This window comes from Malurus melanocephalus, unplaced genomic scaffold, assembly GCF_030028575.1.
Source record: "Malurus melanocephalus ecotype Western Australia unplaced genomic scaffold, MMel_1.1 scaffold_5, whole genome shotgun sequence".
Classification (NCBI taxonomy): Eukaryota; Metazoa; Chordata; class Aves; order Passeriformes; family Maluridae; genus Malurus; species Malurus melanocephalus.
Window position 1 is genome coordinate 4,959,226 of NW_026623237.1, and position 25,064 is coordinate 4,984,289.

General features: G+C 41.9%; 1 protein-coding gene across 1 annotated transcript; it reads right to left on the reverse strand.

Annotated features, from left to right (window-relative positions):
• On the reverse strand, window positions 1-23,712 carry KCNK17 (potassium two pore domain channel subfamily K member 17). The gene is made up of 5 exons (XM_057369886.1): window positions 23,503-23,712; window positions 11,808-11,922; window positions 3,390-3,556; window positions 2,108-2,276; window positions 1-566 (listed from the first exon to the last, which is right to left on the reverse strand). The coding sequence occupies exons 1-5, from the start codon at window positions 23,710-23,712 to the stop codon at window positions 235-237; spliced, it is 993 nt and encodes a 330-aa protein (XP_057225869.1). The 3' UTR covers window positions 1-234.
• Window positions 23,713-25,064: the final 1,352 nt, after the last annotated feature.

Consider the following 25,064-nt stretch of genomic DNA (forward strand, 5'->3'; position numbering starts at 1 on the left):
TGGATGTCAAAGTTTACCTCATATACAGAGGTGGGAGGCAGGTAACATTTCCATAAATCTACTTTTGGCTAAGAGTCCTGTTGGTAATTCTTGGTGATGCTGCAAATGAAACATTCTGTTGTCATTGCTCAATTCAGAACAGAAGCATTTCAAGATCAAAAAGCAAACTTTCACCCCATTCACAGGTCCAGGCAGCTCCACTCACACATTTCTAAATGGTTTGTCTCTGGTGCWCTAAAACCTACAGGACACCGAGGGTATTTTTCTTCCCTTGAGGGTTTCTGCAGGAGCTGTGTAGGTGTGAGACTCAACCGGTCCTTTTGTTTTTGTGTCTTTGTCACTGCAGATCTCCACGTTGTGAAGTCCATTCATATTATTTTTGTTACCATCCATTAAGTCTTCTGCCATCTCTGTGCTCTTCTTGTTGCATTGACAGAAGTCACTGGAGCTCTCTAGAAGGTGGATGCAAAATTTGATAACCAGCGCCAGCCAGGCCATCCCAAAGAGGATCCACAGGGAGATTACATTCTTGTACCAGCCTGGATAGGTGCGATCTGGGTTCATCCCTACAACAGAATCACCCAAAACATTTCTAGATTGCATCAAGAGTGCCTCAAAGGAGACGTTACACGTAAAGCAAAGACAAGTTGAAACATCACTTAATATTAGTGATTTCCATATAAAACACAAGTATGACATCTACTTAGCATGTGAACAGATGTTTTAAGAATGTTTTGCAACATGTCAACAGCAGCCTAGCACTCCTTAGTGTTGCAAAGATTACCCATAAGAAAGAAAAWTAAATCCCAAATTACATCCATGTCAAAGGGAAATTATTCACATTCACACAGCTTAATTTCTTCCARTTATCACTCAGCACCACAATATTGTATTAGCATATAACAGGGTCCCTGCAGGCAGAGAGGGAAGCAGATTTTATGTATCTTGTTAAACCAGATATAAACAAGTAAGAGTGTCTCTGAGAGAGGGGGAAAAGAGGCCTGAGTAGTCCTAAAACCTCCAAGAACAACCAAACCTTGGAAGACAGTTTGAAATGATCACTGGCCTTCTTGGCCACAAAGGCACTCTGCAGGATTGACATCCTGGTGTCCATCAGGATTGCCAGGTCCTTTTTGGCAGAGCTGCTTTCCAGCAGATCTGTTAGCCCTCCCAGTTCTATTTCACACTAGTGGAGAAATAGCGTGATGGTCACTTGAACCTTATTTTTGAGACATAAACCACACATACAGGATTGTATGGCCAAATTTGTTAACCTGCATACCACAACTCACATACTCAATTATTACCATACCAAACCATAGTGTATCTGTGGCAGTTTAGCAGTTACAAAGGTAATACACAGGTGAAGGCACATGTGGAAGAGGGAGGAATGCCAAATGTAGTACCAGAAACTGAGAGAAGTAAAGCTGATGCAGCACAGAGTTCAGCATCATCTGTAAAATCAGTATAGGAAAATGTTGAGCTGACACAGCTTTTGTTAAGCTCCATCTGACTACTCCTACCCAAGCTAAYTTTATTCCAGCTTATTTACCATGCCTACACAAGCTCTAATCGTAACTTTGAAGTGTTATAAACAAGTCCTAAAGTAACTGCCACTAAGTTGTCTAAGCATCAAGCAAGGACTATGAAGAAAATAGAGAATCCATATTAGGATGTTTTAGTCTTTCTGTCTCTCAGGAATTCAAGGGTTCATGGGTTCATGTGTTTCTATAATCAATTTGTTTTTAATGAGAAAGTCTTTATCAAAAAGGTGTGCCCTGCGTTTCAGCAAATGCAATGGGTGTGGATCCAATTCCATTTCCTCTGGCAAAGGGTTTTGGCATCCAAAACTAGGTAGTGCCTGGTGCCGACAGTCTACACCTAAGTGACTTAAGCTGCCTTTTAGAAAGTAGTTACCTAGGGTTTTGACAGAAGAAACAGTCCCTGTCTGTCAGAGCTGGTGCAGATTTGCTTAAAACTAACTGCTGCCCATGTCCTGGAGTATGGCAAGTGTGCCCTCAGCAGCTACTGTGATTTATCCATGGTGCCCCTGCCCGAGGGTGTTGCCACTCAARGGACAGACCAATTCAATGCTGGAATTACTCACCAATCACATAGTCTCCAAACCCTATCGTGCTGAGGGTGATGAAGGAATAGTAGAAGCCTTCTTCATAAGACCAGCCTTCTTTGTCTGAGAATAACAAGGGAGGCAGCAGGAGGAACAATAACAAGCCAGTTACCAGTGCACAGGTCTTCATCAGGAACGAAGCTTTATTCTAGTAAAACAGGAGGGGAAAGAAAAAAAATTGTCACAAGAAGGATGGCAAGGAAAGTCCAGCTGGGTTTCCAGTTGAAGATGATGACGGACTCCACAAAAAACTATGAACATTTGTTGCATTCCACTGTAATAAATGGTGTGTCTGTCCCATATATGTGCTGGTTTTAGCTGGGATGGTTATTTTCTTCACAGTAGTTAGTATGAGGTTGTGCTTTAAATTTATGCTGAAAACAGTGCTTATAATATAGAGATGTTTATTGTTGCTGAGCAGTGCCTACACAGTGTCAAGGCCTTTTCTGCTTCCCATCCCATCCCACCAGTSAGTAGSCTGAGGGTACACAGCAGTTTGGGAGGGGACGCAGCCAGGACAGCTCAAGTGACCAAAGGGATATYCCATACCATAYAGCATCATGCTCTGCAGGTACAGCTGAGGAAGAAGGGGATTTTCAGAGTGATGGCATTGGTCTTCCCAAGTAAGTGTTATTATGCATGATGGAGCCCTGCTTTCCTGGGAATGGCTGAACACCTGCCTGCTGACAGGAAATGGTGAACAGATTCCTTCTTCTGTTTTGCTCGCGTGAACTTTTGCGCTTATTAAACTATCTTTACCTCAACCCATGAATTTTTTACTCTTCTGATTCTCTTTTCCATCCCACTGGGAAGGAGTGAGTAGCTTAGATGTCAGCTGGGGTTAAATTTTGACATCCAGTCAAATTGGGCATTGCCTTTCTAAGGCCCAAATTCATGCCAGTTTAAAGGCTATTCCACAAATGGGAACAAATGTTCCCATGTAGCTTACACATGCAATTTTAGCTATAACTGATGATAAACAGACCAGATAGCCCAGGACTGTGCATRGCTCACATGCTTTATCACTTCTGTTGCTGTAGGGGAAGTCATTCATCACAGAATTTCCCTCAATTAATAAACAACGTTATCTGACAACTCATAGGGCTGTCATAAACTAAATTTATCTGYTTCCAGTTATTCCTGAGTATTATTGCTTTTTTGGTCAAATAGTCAGCCAGGCCGCCTTGTTAGTCACAGCATCTCAAATACCAAAGTCCTTTGTCTTCTCTTTCCTTGAGACATACCTGTCCATACYGCTTACCTGCCAGTGAAACACCTCCTCGAGGCGATGGGCACAATGCTGAACCCCGAGCAGCATCAGCTGCCCAATTTCATTCAGGAGTACAAGGTTCAACGGGATCCCAAAAAGTGCAAAGATGATGCAGAAGATTCGACCAACCGCAGTACTAGGGCTCAGGTTCCCATAGCCTAGGCAGGGGAGGAATGAAGCATTAAATCTAAAATATTCTCTGCTTGCCCTTTCCCCCTGAAGGGATGAACTTCCATCGTCTACAGAAGTTAGGCGAGAAGGTCACTGCTCCAAAAGGACCTTTTCTATAAATAACTGTAAGTTACATCCATTGTTTGTCATATCCTATTGTGGGCTGAAAAATAACGTTTCTTTCCCTGCCAATTTTTCTCAGTTCCTTTTCTATTTACCAGTGAATTTCCTCTCCCCTACCCACTGCCCTGGCTGGGATCTGACGYAAATGCAAACCTTCCGTTAAGTTCAATTTTTGTAAGGATTGTTGGCATGGGGTTTGCTGGTAAATGATCCTGCATGGCTCTCAGATGGTCTGTGAATCACAACAATAGTGTTTTAATTATAACAACCACCCTTTTCTACCTTTGTCTCACAGGAATAGTGAACTTAACACTGCCTCATTGCTTATACTCTTTTGCACCAGAAGCACAAAACACACCTTCAATTGTAAAAATTATTGTCTAGAGTCAGTATACCCACACGAATTATACAAAAACTGTGTAAAATACTTCCATTTAGACCTAAAGAAAAGAAAAGCATTTTAAATATTGCCTTTTTCTTCTAGTCATGGGAAGTGGTCCAATAAAGCATAGCCTTGCTTGTATCCTCAGATCATTCTGGCTTCAAAATCACTGTAGCGATATTTGCCTTTATTCCCCACACCTTTCTTTTAAAATGCCCTGTAAATTGGCAGACTTACACTCGTAATTTCCAGTGTTTTATGCTACAAGAAAGTCAGATTCAACTAGAGTGTATTTCACAGGATGCTTTCAAAGACAAAAAACCAGCACAYCACAAGCATTTCAGCAGTGTCTTAGCCAGAGATCCACGGCCTTGACTACATTCCAAAATACCCTCTGCACATTAGAGATTGGTTTATGTCCATGTAGGAGATTATCCTTTCACTGCAAATAATACTATCCCCTCCCAGCACCGCCCAACCATTGGCACAGCCAGCCCCAGGTGTTCCCTCCACTGCTGCCTTGCTACCTGATTTTAGGTGCTGTAGCCTCAGGGCAAGTGAGCAGCGCCCAGYAGGGAGAGGCCCCAGGGCTGGGTTCTGCATCCAGATAAGTGAGAGTGCAAATATCTGTGGTTAACTCGAGATAGTCCCATTCCTTCCCTAACCTCTGTCACATGACAGCTGCAATAAGCCACTGACCAACTACATCAAAATGAGTGCAACCATGAGCCAGGAATATCAACACATCAGCATATCAATACGTATCTACATATTGGCACAATTCTGTGTCGGGCTTTTGATAACAAAAATCTCTCACCCTGGACAATCCTGCAGTTAATTGTGCATGTGCGCCAGCAAACTATACCCAGAAATACTCAAGTGGCAAACTCTTCCTAAGTTTGTACCCCGACAAATACCAAATTGTAGTAATTGGAGGACATCCCCTCCAATAATTTTAGGCACATAATATCCTTCCAAAGGAGCCCCAGCAGCCTGTCCCTGGGAAGAGGCAGAGCATCCCTTAGAAAGAATGGGATGCTGTTACATTACTAGATGTTTTGAAATAGTCAGACAAAAGGGGCTGAAATGAGACTTCCCTCCAGTGCTACTTCTTTGCTTGTGACCAGCTTTGCAATGTTAAGGCACTTTTCTCCAATGATTGCTAATTTCTGCAAGCTCTTACCATTTGTAGACTAGCAGATATGGTAAATGAGACATGTRAGCAAGTGCATCTAGTAGATTGCACCTTTTAAGTGAATTATAGAGATATGGGTCTGGTGTGATGCATTTCACACTGGCTGTGGCACATTTCAATGGATTAGTTCCAATTTTTCTTTTATGGGGTCAGGGTGTTTTGTGGTCTGACCTGGCCGAGGAGAAAGTGCTGGGGGGCATTTACTGTAGGACTGGAGGCTGAAGATGAATCACATACCTTCATGGCCAGTTAGTCCCAAGATGTTTTCTTCCCCAACCCCTCCCCTTTCTTTTCCTTCTATATCAAGTTTTAAAGGACTATGTAATATCTTGGGCAGCTGTTTTTACCACAGATTTCTAAGTTATTCAGTCTCTGCAGAAAACATAAGAGAATAAAGGCCTCTGATCTCAGGTCACTGYGTGAAGACAGCAGCCTTCAGAATTGTGGTGATGCCACACATTGTTGACAGAAGAACACCTAAGGTTAGAGTGGCGAACTGAATGATGTGTCTAACGTGCACAGTAAACCCAGCTTCGCATTTTATTTCTYTGGCTCCCTTTTCCCTTGAACACAGTGGCTTGAGACAATTTTCTGAAGACTTGGTACACGGTTGCTGTACATATGCCACAAGGTTATGTCCCAACAGCTTTTTATACAGGATACAAAGTGTAATCAAATAGCACATAAGACTATAGATTATGCAAGATGGCCAAAAAATTACACCTGGCTGGTTACACCCACCTGTCTTTGCACTAGACAAAGAAATGCCAACCTAGCTGTATATAAACCTCAATTGTTATAAACTCAAGCAGAGATGGGAAAATAGGACTTACCCTCCTCAGTATTAATCAGTGTCTTATACCAYTGTGGGCTACATACTAGATTTGAACCAGATTCAGAAACTGAAACTACAGTGGCAGCTCTGTCACGTCTCTCATGAGCCTGCTGCTGGGATGTCACTTGGTACACGACTGAGCAAAGGGACATCGAGGAATGATCACTAAAAACTGCAGAGACATGGAAGTGTAAGTGTTTTCATTGAAGCAACTAAATTAAGTGCATGTATAGTCATTTTGAAACAAGGCGTAATGTAAGTTAAGCTTCTTTAGAGGAAGCAAAACAAGGGTGGTTTTATTTCTACATGTTCATAACCATGTGCTTTTACTCATGTGATTCTGTTACACGTAATACATAATTCAGGATTTTTTTTCCCTGCTTTCCCATTACATTCTTGTCCATAAGGGATTAGAATCTCTTCAGATTTGTTAAGAAGATCAGACTTATTAGTAAAAGATCTTTTCATTCACAAGACAATACTTGCAGTGCCCCTAAGTTAACTGAGGYAACTGCAACTTCCCACTACCCACAATGAGAGATTTGTTTGACTCCTGTTCTCACTCTCAACATATAAGAGTATTTTCATCAAAAACTGCTTAGAACAGAAAGTGTCTATCATAAGCTGAAAAACATCTGAAAATTTATGGAAAAAAATTCATCTGCAGAAAAAACAACGGAGTGCAAAGAGCCCATGAAAATTCACTACAGATGGAAAAGATATCTTTGTGCAATTCAAAGTGGAAAAACCCACAAACAAACCTATTGATCACTCACCGAGTCTTATGGTAATGTTTGGTTCATAAAAATGTGAGTAAGGCCCCAGGTTGGCTGGAAGGTGTCCCTGTCAAAGCCCTYAATATCCTGCTCTGAGCTCACAGCCAACTGCCTTAAGCAGACAGTTGCACCAGAGACMTCCTGAGGAACCAGGAAGCCTGAATTATCCTATGATCTTCTAAGCATTAGGATTTTCAGAGGTCATTTAGTACCACCTACATTAACAGAATATCAGCAAGTCAGGGGTTCCTACCCTCCCTCATACTTAGAATGTCTTCATAACTACATAAAACATATTAACATGCTAGGCTTCTCAAGTTTCTTGTGAGATTTCACATTATACCCACAAGTCTGCCCTAAGTTCAAGAGCACTTACCAGTTGGATAAAGCTCAGGTCACCTGACATGGGAAGTCACAGTTATTTCCAATTCATCCATCCAGAGTGGTTGTTACAGGCCCCCAAATGTGGAGGCAGAAACAGGACACAAGCCTCATGTAGCCACAGTGCTTGCACTGGCTTCTCAGTTTTAAGATTAGAACAAACCAAAGAATTGATTTTAAAAGCTCGTGGTGTCAGAATCTCAGGAACTGTGTCTTAATATGGGGAAGCTTACTGGGATTCAGGCAAGTTGAACCAGGGCAGGGTTATTAACAGTTCTAGCCCTGTGAAGTTCCAGGTGTCAGTGGAATTTGGTCGCACACTCCTTCAGTGAATGATAAAAACRCTTCAGATGAGCACTGCAGTCACTTGTTTGTGCTGTGCATACACTGGAAGCTGTATAGTGGGCTTAGTCTCAACTGGGCAAGACAGCACRCAGTCAGGAAAGCAGACCAAATTTCCAGTGCTTGGGAGACAGCTCAGAGGATGCTACTGTGAGGGGCTATCCCCAATCCACCAGTGACCTCCCATGGACCACTGTGCCACATCCTACTTGGCCAAGCCTGTAGAGCAGCTCTGTCAGCTGTCACAGGGCAGGGGAAAGACCAACACATCAACAGTTGGGGCTCTTCAGCAGAAAAGGTTCCCCKACACAAAAGGTTCCTGAGGCTCACAGAAGACTCAAATATGAAAATGGCCCCAAGCTGTTATTCCATTTTTTAACTGGATTGAGACATCAARTTGGTTTAACTGAATTTCCCAGTTAATTGCCAGTCAGTAATAGGAAGAAACTTTTTTTCAGGAGCCCCACCAGACAGTGGGCAGCACTACAGAGGGTCAGCCTTCACAAAACTCTTGCTGGCCCAAAGCTTCACACCACAAGGATTTCTCAGTTCTGAACTTGCTACTGTTTTGTTCTCCACACTGGAATCTTCTGGGACAACTACTAAATGCCTGTAACAGTGTGGTTAATACCATCACTCACTGAATAGCCTGATCCATGGCTCCTTGTTATCTCCTTATCCTTTGGGGTATTGCTTTTAGGAGCTATGTACTGTGCTAACCAAAGGATGAAAGAACAGGAAGAAGCTAATTCCCTTCTTCGTGGTGAGATTGTTTACTTGCCCCATTTTATATATAAAAGAGGGCCCCTGAAATTCACACAACTGAATTCTGGTAGCTTTGTCACCAGAAAATGGTAACTAGGCAATGGCATCCACCCACCCAATATAATGTGGGATGCTCAGGCTAGAGAGGACAATGCTCTTTCTACTCTTAGGCTTCGACAGACAAATCWGTCTCATCACTGACTTTCCCTAGCACCTTCTCTGAAATTACACCACCCTGTGGTCGTTTGACTTCAGGAACTTTCATCTTGTRCCCCTCTCTGAACTTGCTTTGACCTCTGCCCCGTTAGTCCAAACTAAGTAGGAGGAGAGTAAACACAGAAAGGAGAGACTTTGTGTCGGCAAGGGATAAAGAAGTCTGAGAGATAACKCCAGCAGCAAGCTAGCTTCTCTTCCTTTAATGATGTTTAGTATTCAGCCCTACAAGAACTCTGAAGATGAAGAACCCTTCAAGGCATTGGAGAAAGGGCTCTTATGGAAAAATCTACAGAAAATGAGWTAACATATAAAATCTGGCATAATATGATATGACAAAGACAGCAATGAAGAAAGCACAGAAGCGTAACAGCAAGGAGAAGAAATCAGCATTCAGGACTGCCCATCCCAAAAGTTATAAATGCAGTTCCATTCAAATTATGAGATTGGCCAAAAACTACATAGATTTTGGGGCACTTCTGCAAACAAGACATTTTAGTTCATACCTATCTGTTCTTTAAGCCTTTGTGACTGAGGTAACAACGACATCCAGTCTCCAGGTTAGAACTTGCTTTGTTTTTAAGCAAAGTCCACGTGCTGTTTTTAATCACAGTGAAAGTAGATGAGGCTCTCATTTAAATGGAAGAAGGATACAGCACAAGATGCTGCAACAGGAGACATGGGGATTTCAACCTTGTCAGTGGGGAAAGAAGCTGATGCCCCTCAGCTGGTTTTATTGGGGAAAAGTTAACATGCCTTCCTGTATCCCAGTGAGAAAGGGTTCTGGTAAGGACTTAAGAAATGCACCTTTTTCGTTCTGAGTGGCTTAAAGCACCTCAAGTGGAATACAGAAGGTGGCAGAACAGAAAGAACAACTGAAAGGAATGTGATGAAGGCAAAAGCGATAGTGACTTTGGCAGTGCCGTTTGAAAAGACCAAGGAAAAAAGCCACAAATACATGCATGAATAGCATTAATTGCAAAGAAAAAACGTGGAAGAGACAAACAAGCCAAAGGAGTTGCAGCAGCTGGAACACATGGAATAGAGGCCATCCAGATTCTTCAAAATCTTTATACAGTACCCCTAAATTCCTGAGAATCTCTCTTCTCCTGTATCATCTTAACTCTGCCCTTCCTGAACTCATTTGTCGGAATGCCTTGGGTTTTAACTCCTGTAGGCTAATCTTGTGCAGCTGGACCTGCTTTCATTGGTTTCATAATCACAGTGTGAGATAAACCCTTCTTTGCCATGCAAGAACACTAAAACCTCTAMAAATCCTCAAGAAGCCTTCTCAATTGTCATTTATCTCACTGCCAAGCCCCATACACAAAGTTTTCTATTGTGACTCACCCCTTTGAACTTCAYTGAGTACTTTGGAAAGGAGCTTGTCTCTTTACTTGACATCATCAGTTATCCTTCCCAGTCACACTTTGGCATCCTCAGTGTGGCTGAACCCCTCACTATCTCAAGTATTTGTAYAGATTATGATAACAGACTCAAGGTGAGGCTGTGAAACAATTTGTAGTTTTCTACAACATAGTGCTATCAACAGAGTGTTAAGATACTAATCTGTATGCAACTAACAATTCAACTTAAAAAAGTAGAATGAAGTGTCCAGTTCTCTGAAGTTCCATACACAGAAGCAACTTTCACGGCATTCTTAAATCCTCAATTGAAAAATTATGATCAAGTCCCTAGAGTAATARCAACAGCTTTAAAATTAGGAGAGAAAGAGCTGTAATATTTGGTTCTTTTCAATTTTCAATTGCCTCTGCTATCAACTCAGTTGTGAGATGCCCTGTCCTATCCTTCTCCCCTGCGGCCATCAGGGATAGGGGTTTACTTAAAAAAAAGAGGTGAGTGGGGGAGAGAAGAGCAGTTTAGCAGCCAGAAATGCTCGGTCTAGATCTTTGCCAACATCACAAGATGCCCTTATATTTTAACATGACAAATTTGATTCTTCTTGAATATCATTAGCTTAAATTAGCTGTGGTGAAAYAGTCACTCTGACGGCTTAGAAACTMATCAGGATTCACTACTGAGGCAAGCAAAGCAGCTCTGAGCAGTACCAAAGCTCAGGCTCTGCTGGAAAGCTACAGCCTGTGTAGCCCTGTTTGATGGACCTTCACTGCCATCGTCTGGTACAACCCGTGCCTGGCAGTGCACTCACTGAACACTCAGTGTTCCCAACCAGAGCTATGCATGTACAAAAGAGCAGGCAGAAGGACGTACTGAGTCACAGAAAGATAACACACCACCACCAACACCACCACCACACTCCAACCCCCAAAAAACCCACAAACCTTCTCTTTGTTTGAGCTTATGCCTGGGGCTTTAGTGTTTTGGAGACATTGTATCTTCAATAACAATCAGAAATCTAAAGAAGGTTCCATTTGAGTACAAAAAGAAAATTCTTGATTTAAAGATATACTTAAAACTGAAGAGAGCTGACAAATCAGGAAACCCATGAGGGATTTTTGATACTCAACAACCATCTCTCCACATACTCTCCACTCCATGTTTTTCTTTAATACTGGGTCACACCATAACAAAAAGGCATCAAGGCATGTKATTAAGGTTTTGGGGACAGGGGATGTGAACTGAGAATAATTAACTGCATCTGCTTTAAGYAACACTGTACCTAGCACACCTTATTGTTTCCATTCTCTTGCCCCCCACTTATTTCCACCATTCCTTYGTGGCACTGCATTACCCATTTGCTGAAATCTAAGTCAACTGAATTGTGATGCTTATCCAGCTACTTAACTTTCATTTGAACAAGCAGGGTCTAATACACGTAGTAATAAGCAGGATTAATTCATAAATATAGTCTCTGAAGATGCAATAGCCAGTATTAAGAATTTTCCAAAATCATTCCTCTCCCTGTGCTCASAAAAGCTCATTTCAATGCACAATTCACCTCAGACCTCTCAGAGCACACAAAGCTTAGGAATTTCCAGGCAGTGCAGCACCATGAAGTTCTGGCCCCAAAAGCTGTGTAACTTTACTAGGAATATGTCCTTAGCTAACTATCCCAGTGTCTAATCAGTTAGAGAACATTAATGTGCTGACAAAGCATTCCTAGGGCTAGGTTTATGGATGCTTCCCTATTTGCCTCCTGCCAGTTCCAGGGAACCCCACAGTGCTGGAGCAGCACCTGAGTGTAGGTCCTCATTCCCACTCTTTTCCCACCTGTGATGTGGCCCTGCAAACAGGGGACTCTTACCAATGGTTGTTATTGCAGAGATGGAGAAGAAGAAAGACCCACTGTARTCCCACCTGCCCAGGCTTGTGGTGTTTCCCTGGAGGGTTATGCCACTCTTGTAGGCTTGGATGATACCCTGCAAAGAAACAATAACATGAGAATCCACAACCTCCTTTTATGGCACGTTCATGTGACTGGCATTTCCACCTCTGGCTGGTGGAAATCCCAAATTACAACAACTTCCCATTCTGTCGTTTCCCTTTTAGCAGAAGGTATTTTGTGCCTGGAGACCAAAGGGCTGCAGGGGCAAAAAAGCCAAAAGTCAGCATATTGCTTCTAAGAAATGGGCATCTACAGCAATAAGAGAAAGCTGCACATGCACATGATTGATAATAGAGTCAGTTGTGGAAGAGATTGGAGGGCAGGATATAACTAGAGAAGGCCTAGACARTTATTAAGAGTGTCATGTTCATATGACATGTTCATTAGGATTAAAATTAAATGTTTCCAGATGGGATATTCCTATGGCAGAAGTCCCAGAGCAGCAAATATACATGGATATGTAAATGATACAGATCCCTTGCAGGGGACCCCCCTGGACTGGGGAGGAATGCATCTGGTGCGTTATAGGACACTGAGACTACTCAGGCTGGCCAACATGTCCCATATCAGGACTACAATTGTGAATGAACGGATCAGATTAGCATCATGCCCGATTCTGTTCAATCCACCTGGGAAGGATTTAGAAGTCACAGCTGAAGTGTGCAGATTACACCAAGATAAGATATCAGATGTCATAACAGTATCCACATCTGACTGTACCTTGCCATGACAAGAAAATTAATGACAGTTGTATCCAAAACATTATTCATAGCACGTAAACTAAATGTTTCACACTGACAACTTCACTTGACAGTTGACTRTCCTTGAATACAGGATATACATAATCTCCAAGAATACATAAAATTCATCAGCTCTGAGACATGCAGATACTAAGTAAYACTGTCCCTAATCTAACAAAGACTGCTGATAAAGCTTTCACCACCGATAATAAAAGGAATCACACTCAGATTTTGATTAATTGTTGGTTTTACAAAGAGGTTGTAGCTTATGCACCCAAACTGGCATGTTGAGCCTGCAAAGCAAGGAAGCTTTGTCTCACTTCACTGATGCCACGTGCTCTACRTAATTTATATGACCTAAATAATGTGATACAAGGCTGTGAATTAAAAACTGTTTCCAGAGTCCCAAGCTGCAGCTTAACTACAAAGACCATTATTTCTTTTTGTCTAGAGCTAATTCTCAAGCTAAAAGCAAGGAAAAGCTCAGAGATCCACACATTTTTCTAATCAACAAACATAGTGATAGAGCATTCTCAGAAATATTTTGATTTACCCCTCATAACTGAAAGCAATTTAAATCCTTCAGGGTCACATTATAATCTATTAAATTATAAATTATGAGAGAGCAGAGARCCTGTGCTCCAAGAAGGGCTAAGGACCACATATGTTGTATTGCATTTTGCTGCTTTCTGTAAATTGTCACTGTAACTTGAGTGGGGCAATTCAGAGAAGGAATTTGTATATCGCATAAGTGACAAAGAACCAAGCCCTGCTTCCCTTCTCCATGCGACTACCCCTGGAAAAAAAAAGGGAGAGAAAGAAAAGGTTGTCTCTCAAGAAGCCTGTAGTGCGATTTGTTTTGAATTGCTTTGTGACATTAGCCCACCCATCGTTCTTCTTCCAGGTCTGGTGTCTGCATTGAGGTCTGTCAGGTTGCATGGGGTGCAGGMTGACAGCACTTGACCTCTGGTTTAAGAAGTGTAAGAAGCTCTGCAGACAATGGCCTAGACAAGAATCACAGTGTGCATGAACATAAAATAAKTCCCAAAGTAAGTCAAATAGCAATAGAGACACTGGAAATTTATACAGATGACCTATTATTTTTTTCCCCTCCAGAAACTAGCAGTTAAATTTGAAATAAAAAGCTTGTTATTTTCCTCAAAATTTCCTTCTGTAAACTGTGATCTCTGYACTTCTAAGTCATTAGTACTGAACACATATATACCTGCTCGAACAGCAACAGTCCAGCTCTCAGATAAATTAAATTATCAGCTGGATCAGAGACAATAAAAAAACAAACAACCATGCAGCAGGTTTGTTGTCCATTGTCCTGCCTGAGGTTCTGCTGCTACAATCTCAGCAGCTGACAATATTACACACGACATTAAGCTTTTAAGGTCAGAAATACCTAAGAACCAGAGAGGATTGCAAGAACCTGTGGCTGAATTGGCCCAAGGAAATGGAAACACCTTCATGCAGAAAAGGGAAACAAAGAACCTGCAAAAGACATCACATGAGAAGTAAGCAGCAGTACCAAGTCATCAAATGTTTATTTTCACGTCTTTGAACCACTTTGCACCACTTCCATTCTGCCTGTTTTAGAACCAAGAGGCTGAGTGGTTGTAAGCACCCATGCCAACTTTGCAGTGACTTGTAGCAACTCAGCATCCCCAGGTCACTGTTAACTTGTCCCAATTAGTGATGCTACTGCCAGAAAGCACAGGATATGTCCTGAGGCTCTGCAGACAGGCCACAGTATTTGCCCTAAATGGCACAGTGACCTGCACTGCTCTCAGTGGGAAGGAAGTACCGCATAACCATTATTCATTGGCAAAGAATAAGCCCTGAGCTTGCTGTTTTCTGTTTCTGGTTTTGATRCACTCAGTATGTTTGCTGTAGTCTCCAACACCCTTCAGCAATAAGCCTCTGACTAAATATTTCTTTGTAAAATCTTGTTATCAAACACCCAGATAACATCATTAACCATTTGGCCCACCCACCTGTCAGGGACCACTGAATATTTATACAAATCAAAGCCACTTGAATAAATGAACACTCCCTGAAGAGCTGCCAAGTTCATTACTGTTAGGAGGAAAGAGCTGCCAATACCAATGACACCCTTAAAAGGGAAGATTCACAGTGGGTGGAGATAAGGATAGCAGCTTTTCTAAAGTAAAAAACGTTTTATTATACTATCTAGAATCAACCTTTGACATAGCAACAATGATGACAGAAAATTAAAGATTGACTCTTCTGAGAATGGTAGAACTAATGGAGCTTGCCTTCCTGCAGATGTGCCCATGGAGGCGGATTCATGAAAGAGAAATCCATAGACAGCTATTAATGCACAGAAATTACTCCTTGCACAGGAAGTCATTGGATTGCAAACTTGTGAAGGCTGAGCGAGCATTCAGGAAGATATCAGTGAATACTCTCATTAATTTACTTTGTTCCTTTAGACTTTTGCTTTTGGCTATTACTCTTTTTAAGAGAAAAATTAAAAATGGTTTATACTTTCAGAGAGAACACAGGAAAAAAACCCAGCTGATAAACACTCTAGCATAACAGCTGAATTCTCCCTCCTTTTTCCATTGCAAAGGTGCTTCTACTGATGTTTCTACATCTCTGCTACTGATTTTCAAGCAAATTTGAAGTATATTTTGACCTGGGRGTTCAAGATACACTGAACAGAAAGTGAATTACCTATGTTTAATCATAACTGCTTTGTTTCCTTAGGCAGCCTTTTTCAGAAACAGAGATTTTGTTTTACTTTATGCTTATTTTGAGGTAAAATCCTAAGGATTTTCCTTTTTCTCTTCATCAGGCTAGTGATTTATACAGTGTCTGCCTCAAAACCTGATGCATTAAAAGGTACCAGTAGAACCAGCATCTTAAACCCAGTGTTCAAAAGCAGTTACCTGCCTGGTCTAAGGCCCCAGTCAATAWCACCAGCTGCTCAAACCCAGCAAATACTGAAATTACAGAGCTTGGGCTTGATATTTTGGGAACTTTAAAGGTCATGTGCAACTCAAATAGCAGAAAGGAAACAGGTGCATTGTTAAAATRATGGGAAAGAAACAGAATGTGGTAGTTCTTTGCTTCCTACTGACAGACAAACTGTACAACACAAAACCACAGTTTCACTTCTCTCTAAAGTGATAATAATTTACACTTAGTCCACAGGGACTACTACATCTTTAGCTGAAATACTTAATTTAAACTAATTGTTGTAATTCCTACAGGATTTATAAATTGAGATTTTAAGTTCTTAGACCTTCATAGGTCAATGAAATTTCATTTGCAGACTCCCACACTTTGTCATCAAGTAGGCTTTGCATGGTGCTACCTAGTATTGCCACGTCAGGAGATTAAAACACCAGCATGATTTCCTGTCAAAGTGGTGTATTTAAATACCTTATCTTTGTGATAAAGCATGCCTCAAAATATCCAAATTGGGCTTCAATCTCCATCCTTCTCAAGTACAAGCTCTGAAGTTTCAGTTAGCACTGTCATAAGCTAATGCCTGTGAATGCATGTTTTATATTAGATTATGTCCCAGTACTAAAGCCTGGTGTGTGCACACTTCTGCAAGGCATTCCCTCCTTGAATTCAAGCTAAATGGTAACTCTAGGAGGAAGCTGTGGATTTCTGCTGACTTCTGTATCAAATTTATTTTAGGGTGGCAATACTCCTTTCTTTCCTTCACTTTTACTATCCATTTCTGCTTCTTTCTGCAGCAAAATCCAAACACAACATTATCACAGTTTCCATATTTGAGTCAAACMAAATTAATTCACTCTTACAGCCTGACTTATTTTTAACTCTTCAAAGCTCTGGGGCTGCACTTCCACAGATGACTGACATGTCACTCATCTGTACTGGAGTCTCACCACTCTACACATCTTTGCAGCAATAAACCCAAAGTAGTTACACTCATACTAGCAAAAATTAAACCATATACTTTGAATTCCACTCAAAAMATACCTTCTGTTCATCCTTTCTAGCTAAAAAAAACCCAACCCAAGCAAAAAAAGCAAACCACCAAAATCCAACCCAACAACAGGAAAAAAAAAAGAAAAAAGGTTCTGTTCCTACAAGGACACCCATTTAAATATCCAGAATCTTGATCCAGGCTCAGCCTACAGAGTTTGGTTCCCACTCGACATTCAAATATTACATCTTCCTCCCTCCAAATGTAGGTTTATTCTCTTCTTTTTGCTGCAGAGCCACTCTATTCTTCAGCCATACCCATAAGTCTCATTAGCCATGTTTGCTGCGTTTTCAGCTCTGGGCAACTCCCAGCTTTCTCAGATTACACACTTCCTCTCTTCCACAATTATCATCACACGGAGACCCTCCACCACCAGAGTCCGTGGCTGCAGCACAACTTCTGATCACCACATACAGCAAGGGGAAGGACAATTATTTAATCTGACCTTCTCAGCACCAATTAAAAAGTCCATCTTTCACCTCTGCACTGTGACCTAGCTGTATCCTAGCATGTGACTAGGAYACAGCTTTCAAAAAAGCCATTTAAGATTAGCAGTAAAGAATGAATGCCTGTGTATATGTAAACTGAGGCACTGTGTTCATTGAAATCTTTCTTCAGGACACTGAGCTTCTCTTTCCTCCCATAATCAAAAAAAAAAAAAAAAAAAAAAAAAGCTTTATATAAATTATTAAATAGACCGATTCTAATCTGCCTGCCCTCCCCAAAATGAGCAAGTTAAGTAATAAGGGCAAAAAGCAAAGCTCAAAAAGCTTGACCCTACCAAGTATATCCATAAGAATTTCTTTTTTTTCTGGAGGAAACTATCAGAGTAAGAGTTATACAAATGAGCTTTTTATAAACTATGGCTCCTGTCCCTGCTGTTGTCCATGCTTCTGAACCGTGGCATTCGGGCCAGAGGTCACAGTAATCTTGAGATACCTTTAAGGGCTAAAGCAGTATTTACTAATTGTATCTGAAAGCAATTCTCAAGCAAGGCAAAAAAAAGTGCAAATGGACTGGTGTAAGAAATTTTATTCACAAGTTTAGTTGAAATTTACATATTCATATACAAAAATCAACTTTTTCAGGGCATACATGTCCTCCTGAAAATAGCTTTCCTCATTTCAGACACTTTTGCTGACCTTTGCAACATATCAAGGAGGGAAAGAAGGTGTTTAAAAGGCACCRAGTGACCATTTACATTAATGAGAAAACAACTCACAAACTTTGTGCACAGGAAATTCTGTGCACTGTTGGCATATAAACATTCATTTATGCCTCACAGAACACCAGCTGTAAATCARAAGAAAATGGTTAACATTAACCTTGTTCTCAGATTGCAAGGATAAAGGTCAATTAATTACCAAATAATCAACAAACAGATTATTAATCACACCTTTCCCAGTCATGAGTTCTGATCCCTTGTCCTTGCCTGTAAATTTATCTGAATTCTGACTGAAAGAACTGCCAAAAGATACCAAAAAAAAAAAAAAAAAAAAAAAAAACCCCAAAAAAAAACCAAACCACCAGATGGATTCTTCTGAATTCACAGTGCTGGGTCTTTTCGTAACTTTATGTCCCTTGAATAACATAAGAGCCGAGCCTCTCCCTCCTTGTCTCCCCAGCTAACAAAATTGGCACTAGTTCCTCAAAAGCAAAGGAACCCTGATAGCAAAAGCATTTTTACTTTGCAGCTGGGTCTGCACTACAGTTTCYAGAATTCATCCAGACTTATTCTTCAACAGACAAGGAGCAAAAGATGTAATCTAATACAGCAATGGTGCAAACAACGCTACCCTAAGCGACTTGTACTTTTCTGGAAATTAAGCTTTTGTATCAAAGGAGAATCTGTGGCATAATTCCTGAGAAAAAGCATTGCTGAATTCCAACCACTTCCCAAACCCCAATGAGAACAGTAACTTGACAGCTGGGCTGCAACAGAAATAGGCAGAGCCTGTTGAAAGAAGCTGCCTGTACAATCTACAGAACACAGCAAAGTTGCATTACATTATCCTTGTAAAACCAACAGTTCTTTCCCTAGCTGATTTCCTTTTAATTGCATTTACAAAGATAGAGTATGAAGACCAAGTACATGTAAGAATAACCCACATCTTCAAACAACTGATAAGAATTACCATTTCCCTTTTTAGAAGGCACCCCCAGTCTTTAGCTATTCACTGCTCATTGTGGGTCTCAAACTTTCCTGTAGAACAGATTATCGAGACACTSACCAGTCAATGCCAGCTGGCTACACTCACTCGTTACTTCCCACCAAGCCTGACCCAAAACTAGGAATTTGATAATACCAAAAAAACCATGTGTCTTTATGCAGAGGTATAATAGACTACCGTGGTTTTCCCTTTGCCTTTCTCTTCTTGATCACAGGTATTTGACACTACATTGACCAGAAGACCTAGGGGTGAGTCAACTAACCAAAAGAGGTCATCAGTAGGTCTTCTCACCACCTTCCAAGAAGTCGAACAATACAGCGTCATCCTATTGCCTTATAGAATAGTGATTTTTCCTTCAACAACTTCCGTTAAATGCATACTACAGGATTGTACTATTAGCACAGAATGCAAATTCTTGGTAACCCATAGCTCTTTTAATCAGTAGGTCTGGAGAATGATGAACTGGCTGTAACTTTAGCAAAGTAGGAGGACATTTTGGTAAGCATGAAATTAGAAAGAACAATTACAGGACATCAACCCTATTACATCTGTGACAAGCTAATTCGACTAAATTGGGTTCTACACAGATGTTACAGTCCCCAATACCAAGARGCATTGCTGCTCCTTAAACATCCTCACTATCGGCAGGTGACCTCTGATGCTCACCTCTTACCTGTTGCATCATCTGAGTGCAASATTATTTTAGTAAACTGTGTTTGCAGAGTTTTATTTCCTGACAGCTGTCACAATTCTCTGCTGGTTCAATGTCAGTACAAGCCAAGATATTGATGAGGCTCTTCCAGTCACGTGGGATCTCACTGCCCTTGTAAACATCTACTGGAACTCTCTCTGTAGCTCTAGCTGTTGACTCTRGAGATAACAGTATCTAGATCCACCTGCAGCCTTTTAGTTTATAACTTGCCCTTTAGCATTAGGTCCTTTACATTACACTTCAAATCTTTCTAGGCCAAAAGAAAAAATTAGCTTTCGTTTTCTCATCTGTGAAAGCAACTGTGTTTAAATAGCATTGTATACCTATAACAGAAAACCAGTAGAACAATATAATAAATATAGGAAACATCTGTATTAGGGAAATATGTATCTAACAGCACTATCAACAAAAGGAAGGATAGCATGAAAAGGACGTCATGGTAATAGGACAGCACATAAAAAGTGCTGTTCCAAGCTTGGCCATACAGCCCATCATCTGACTAAAGAGACACTGGCAAATACAGCAGCTGGGTGCCCGTAACAATTGAAAATTGTGCAGGAAAAGGAGCAAGTTTGGAGGACAGCTCAGCTGGAGCAGAGCCATATGTACACTAACCCTATGCAGTCAAACTGAGGCACTTATGAACTAGAAGTGCATCACACTGAAGTGTGTCTAGGTGYCCCCAATCCCAAAAGGTCAGAGATGGTTACACCTCTAAGAAACATGYCCATATAGAAGGTGTCATCTTTGTRYGTAGCCTCACTTTCTGGATACTTTTTGAATTTAGAATCAATATAATTTTTGCCTGGACATAGATTCTAATTTTTTTCCCCAGCTGAGTCCAGCTACTTCTTTTCACTGTATTGTGAGCATATCACCTGCAATCTGTCATACCATTGCATCTGCTGCCATCCTCTGCAGGCATTATCACTGAGAGCTTCCTCTGATGTGACCTCACACCCAGTAATTCTGCCATCTGAAGACCACCACCATTATAATAACTAAWGGCCAGACATTGTCCTCTTTGGATTTTACATAATGGCTCATCAGGATGGCTTGCTCTCAGTCTTGTCCCTGGTGAGAATGTGTTCATGTCAGACTGTACACAATGGCTGAAAAATAGCCTGGGGTTAGATGGGTCAATGAAGCCAAACTTATGCATTCCTTGAGGAAATGTCACTGGATGCATGCTAAGGAGGCACAGGGCCACAGTCATCGGTTGTGCCTGTGCTGCTCTTGTGTTTATCCACACCTATATGTGTGTGCAAGAACACAATCATGTGTTATTTACTGACATGTAAAGCACTGGCATGTGCCACCTTCAGCTACTTAGGAAATGTGGAACTATTCCGGCAGGGGAAGAGCCAGTCAATCCCTACAGGCAAAAGACCCCCAACAAAATCCAGCCTTGGGAAGCAAGGACCCACCACCAAAGATGTCACATGCTTTCTAACACATTCTCTTCTGCCCTTCTGTTTTTGTTGTCAGTCTGCTATTTCCACCTCCTTCAGTCCTTTCCTTTGTTACCTAGAAAATTACCTTTTTCTTGGAAAGGACCTGAGACATGGAAATTACTGAGTGAGAACGCACTGGGCTACCTATTACAGCATGGTTTGTTTGCTTTGCTTYCCTCCTGCCCATCCTCACTCCACACTCTCCTGCTAGCTCCTCCAAGCTGGAGCTCTCTATTGCTCTCCATCTGCACAAGGGTTGGAACAGCAGATTTCCATTCCCGGTTGGTAACTAGGAACTAAGCGATAAACAGGTTGTAAAATTACGTCTGTACATTGCTTAGCAAACTAGGATTTTATTTCATATTGGCCCCCATACACTTAAAATAAACAGAGTTTAGGATTATCTGAAATGAAAGAGCTGTAAGAAAACAATGAGGAATTGCCAGTAATGTCAAGGCAATTAAAATYCACACACTACTTTACATTTTCACAAACACTGTTTATATGCTTTTCTTAATTAGCAAATAATCAGCTGTGTATGTAGAATACAAGTTTCTTATCTGAAGAGAGCCAGTGATGACACTGCCTGATAAACTATGTAAATGTACAACAATAACAATTTACTGCACAGAAAAACATCTCTTTTTTTGAGCACACCGAGAGCATGCCAGTGATTGCTGCACAGGAAATCAGAAAGGGGTATAGGAAAGCATCAGTTCTGTGACTTTTYCAGGATTAATTTCTCAGTGTGAAAGTTATCAAAAATAACACACTAAGCCGTTCAAACTCAGAGTATGAGTTCCCAGAGCATGAAGGCATGCACAGACACTCCATAAAACACAACAAAGCTTTTCTGTAACTTCCCCATCAAGGGCTTGCTTAGTCACAACTAAGCACTGACATGACATTGTAACAGCCTCTGGTCTAAAGGGATTTGAGTGTCTGTGCTATTCTCCTATTCCAATGGGTATCAAGAATTAATATAGGTTGTACTGCAAAACAAGACACCAGAATGACATTTCTACCTATTTACTTTTGATCATCTTCTCTCTACCACTGGCACCTCATTACCATCACTCACCAAGCCCTCTCGCCCTTGCAAACCCAGGGCAAATGCCATGCCAGGTGCTCACTACAATGGGCCAGTGCTGAATGAAGCTYAGCTAAGACCTGGCTTTATGAAATGCCATACTAGTCTTCTCTGCTGTATTTCTCACTTCTCTCCATTTAAATTCCACAGCTAGCACAGCACAGAGCATAAATAATAAAAGTGGTTACTACGGTAGCTTACAAAGGTTCAAATTTATAGCATATGTTCATTGTACTACTGACTGTAAAGAGGATATAACATCCAGAAAGTCAAAGGATGAGTGTGAGATAGGTCATCAGCAGAATTTTGTCTGGCAGAGCCTTGTTGAAACACCTGACATGATTATCCTATTTGATGTTTTCTGTGCTTTCCTCTCTGCTAGGAAAAAATGACACACTTAAGTCCTTTCTAGATTTTCTGAACTTTAGGGACCAGCTGCTATGGTTTCAGTCACCATCACACACTACTTTTACAAAAAAAGAAAAAAAAAAAACCCAAAAACTCACCAAAACAAAACACCTAAAAAAAAGACCCTGGGTTTTCTTTGGCAACATGTATTTTGAGGCAGACTAACCAAAGCAAGGAGTACATACTCAAGTACCAACACCTACTGAAATCAAAGGGTTTGAGTGAGTGTTCAAGACACTCCAATATTACAGGTTTTTCTTTTTCATGCAAAAACTAAATAAAGAGAGAACCTATTTATGTCACTCTGTTTGTACCTGTATCACAAAAATGCAACCACATGTAACTTTAGCAAGATTACATTTGTTGCTGCTTTGTTTTGCAACCATCCGGCAAACATCTTCAGAAAGATTTTCAAGGRTAACTTAAAAGACCTAAGGACTTTCTATTCCCTTTTAACCAGCAGAAGATAGAAAAAGTTTGACAGTAAGAACACCAATTAAATTTACCACGACAAAGCCTTTCCATCAGAATTTACCACTTGCCACACGTCACAGACTATAACTCATTCTTATTAAGTGCAACAACAAACCTAAACCACCTGTAATTAACCCCAGGTAATTGTCAAGTAATCGGACACTCCGCCACCGCCTGCCTTCGGTCAGGACGCTTCAGAACTCGCGAAYACCGCAGCTCGTGGAGCGGCAGCGGAGAACGAAAGCACCTCCGCATAAACGGAGAGCACAGGCACCCGCAACCCGGGACGCGGAGCTGGGGCAGCCCGGAGCGACGCGATCGAGGCGGCTGCCCAGGAGCGCGGAAAGCTTCTCCCACGCCGTGGGCGGCTTCTTCGGGGCAGAACGTAGCGTACGCATCGACTTACATACAGAAAAAATTTTGGAGTTTTTGCTATTTTTTTTTAAAGTAACTCTGGGGCTGGAGGCGCGGYTGCTGCCGCTCCCGYCCCGCTCTCGCCTCYCGGCCGGAGGCAKCGCCAGCCCCWCRGCCCCAGGGGATGCTGAGCTCCGCTCCGCCGCCGCGCCAGGCTCACCTCGATGAGCCGCTGCAGGGCGGGTCCCCGCAGGCAGGTGTGGTTGGCCAGCAGCTCCAAGTGCTGCTGCTGGAGATGCTGGGCCGCCTGCACCTCGACCGGCCGCTCCAGCGCCTGCAGCACGGCGGCGCCCAGCCCCACATAGCCCACGTAAGCCGCCAGCAGCACCGGCACCCCCCAGCGCCGCCGCCGCTGCCGCACCGCCACCATCGGCCCCGCCGCCGCCCGCCGCCCCCGGCGCTCAAGAAGCGGCTCGGCCGGGGGCGGGAGCGGGGCCGCCCGCGGGAGGAGGGCAGCACCGGCCCGGCAGGGCGCCCGGCCTCCAGCGCCTCCCCCRGCCTGCCCCTTCCCACTCTCGGGGAGCGGAGGGGAGCCCAGAGTGCAGCTGTGCCGGGAAAGGGTGATGATCCCGCGCCTCTCCCTGCGGCTTCCCACCCCTCCATCCCGTGCTTTGTCTTGCGCCGCTCCCCTTCCCACTTGTCTGTCCCAAAGCGCGAGGTTGCCTCAGGGCTCTCCCTGCTCCGCACCGCTTGTCCCTGAGCAAGGGACAGCCCCGAGTCACGTTCCCCCTCCGAGGGATGCCACCCATCCTCTCTCCACAAACCCAAGTGCTTCCCTCATCAGCTGGCACTATTTAGGGACCGGTATACCTGCACCCTGCATAAATCTGCATTCCTCATTTGGCTGCTAAGCTAATTTAAAAGGCAGCAAACAGGTGTTTGTGATACCAGCTCTTCGAAATAAACAAGTGAAAAGGTAGCAACTTTGYCAGAGTCTTTTTATGATTTGTTTTCCTGTGAAAGATGAGACTTCTTTCTTCATATAGGTAGTTCCTGAGACCTCTTTGATTAATTTTTTTTTTCTTGTATAAGAGTATATCCAGTGTTCCCTTCTGTTTTCTCACCAGCAGATAAAACAATCCAATTGCTTTGGGTGTATAAGAACTTTGTAATTTACCTATTTTGTTACATAATATGAGATAAAGGGAAATAAACCCACTAAATTTCTGTACAGGATCACTTTATACGCTGTCAGAGGGTAATGTGTTCTTGCGCTGTGATTATTTTTGCCGGGGCATTTATGTACTATTACAGGTAAAACAGCCACCAAGCAGGTATTGCCACCAGACTGTTCTGGTAATGTGCTAATTCATGGTTTTCTGGGATGTGCTTTAAATTGACTAGCATACACCATCATTTTACTGGCAAAATGCAAAAATTAATATGCAAAGGCTAGACCAATTCCAGTGTAAAGATATCATCCAGAGCATGGTCTTAGAACAAAAAAAAAAATTATGCTGCCGATGGCTTGGTCGTAATTGTGCCTTTTCAGGGTATTCATTACTCAATGATACTTTAAGAAAAAAAAAATTTATATATATATATGTATATGAAAACCTATAAAATATACATGAGTAAGAAAAAATGCTAAGATACTAAAATGTATATATATACACTCATCACTTCCRCCATTTAAGATCAGGAAATAGACACATCTGAGCTACATTTTAACATTATAGCTGCATTTAAACCCAGATTGTTTATACAAAGCACACTGATATA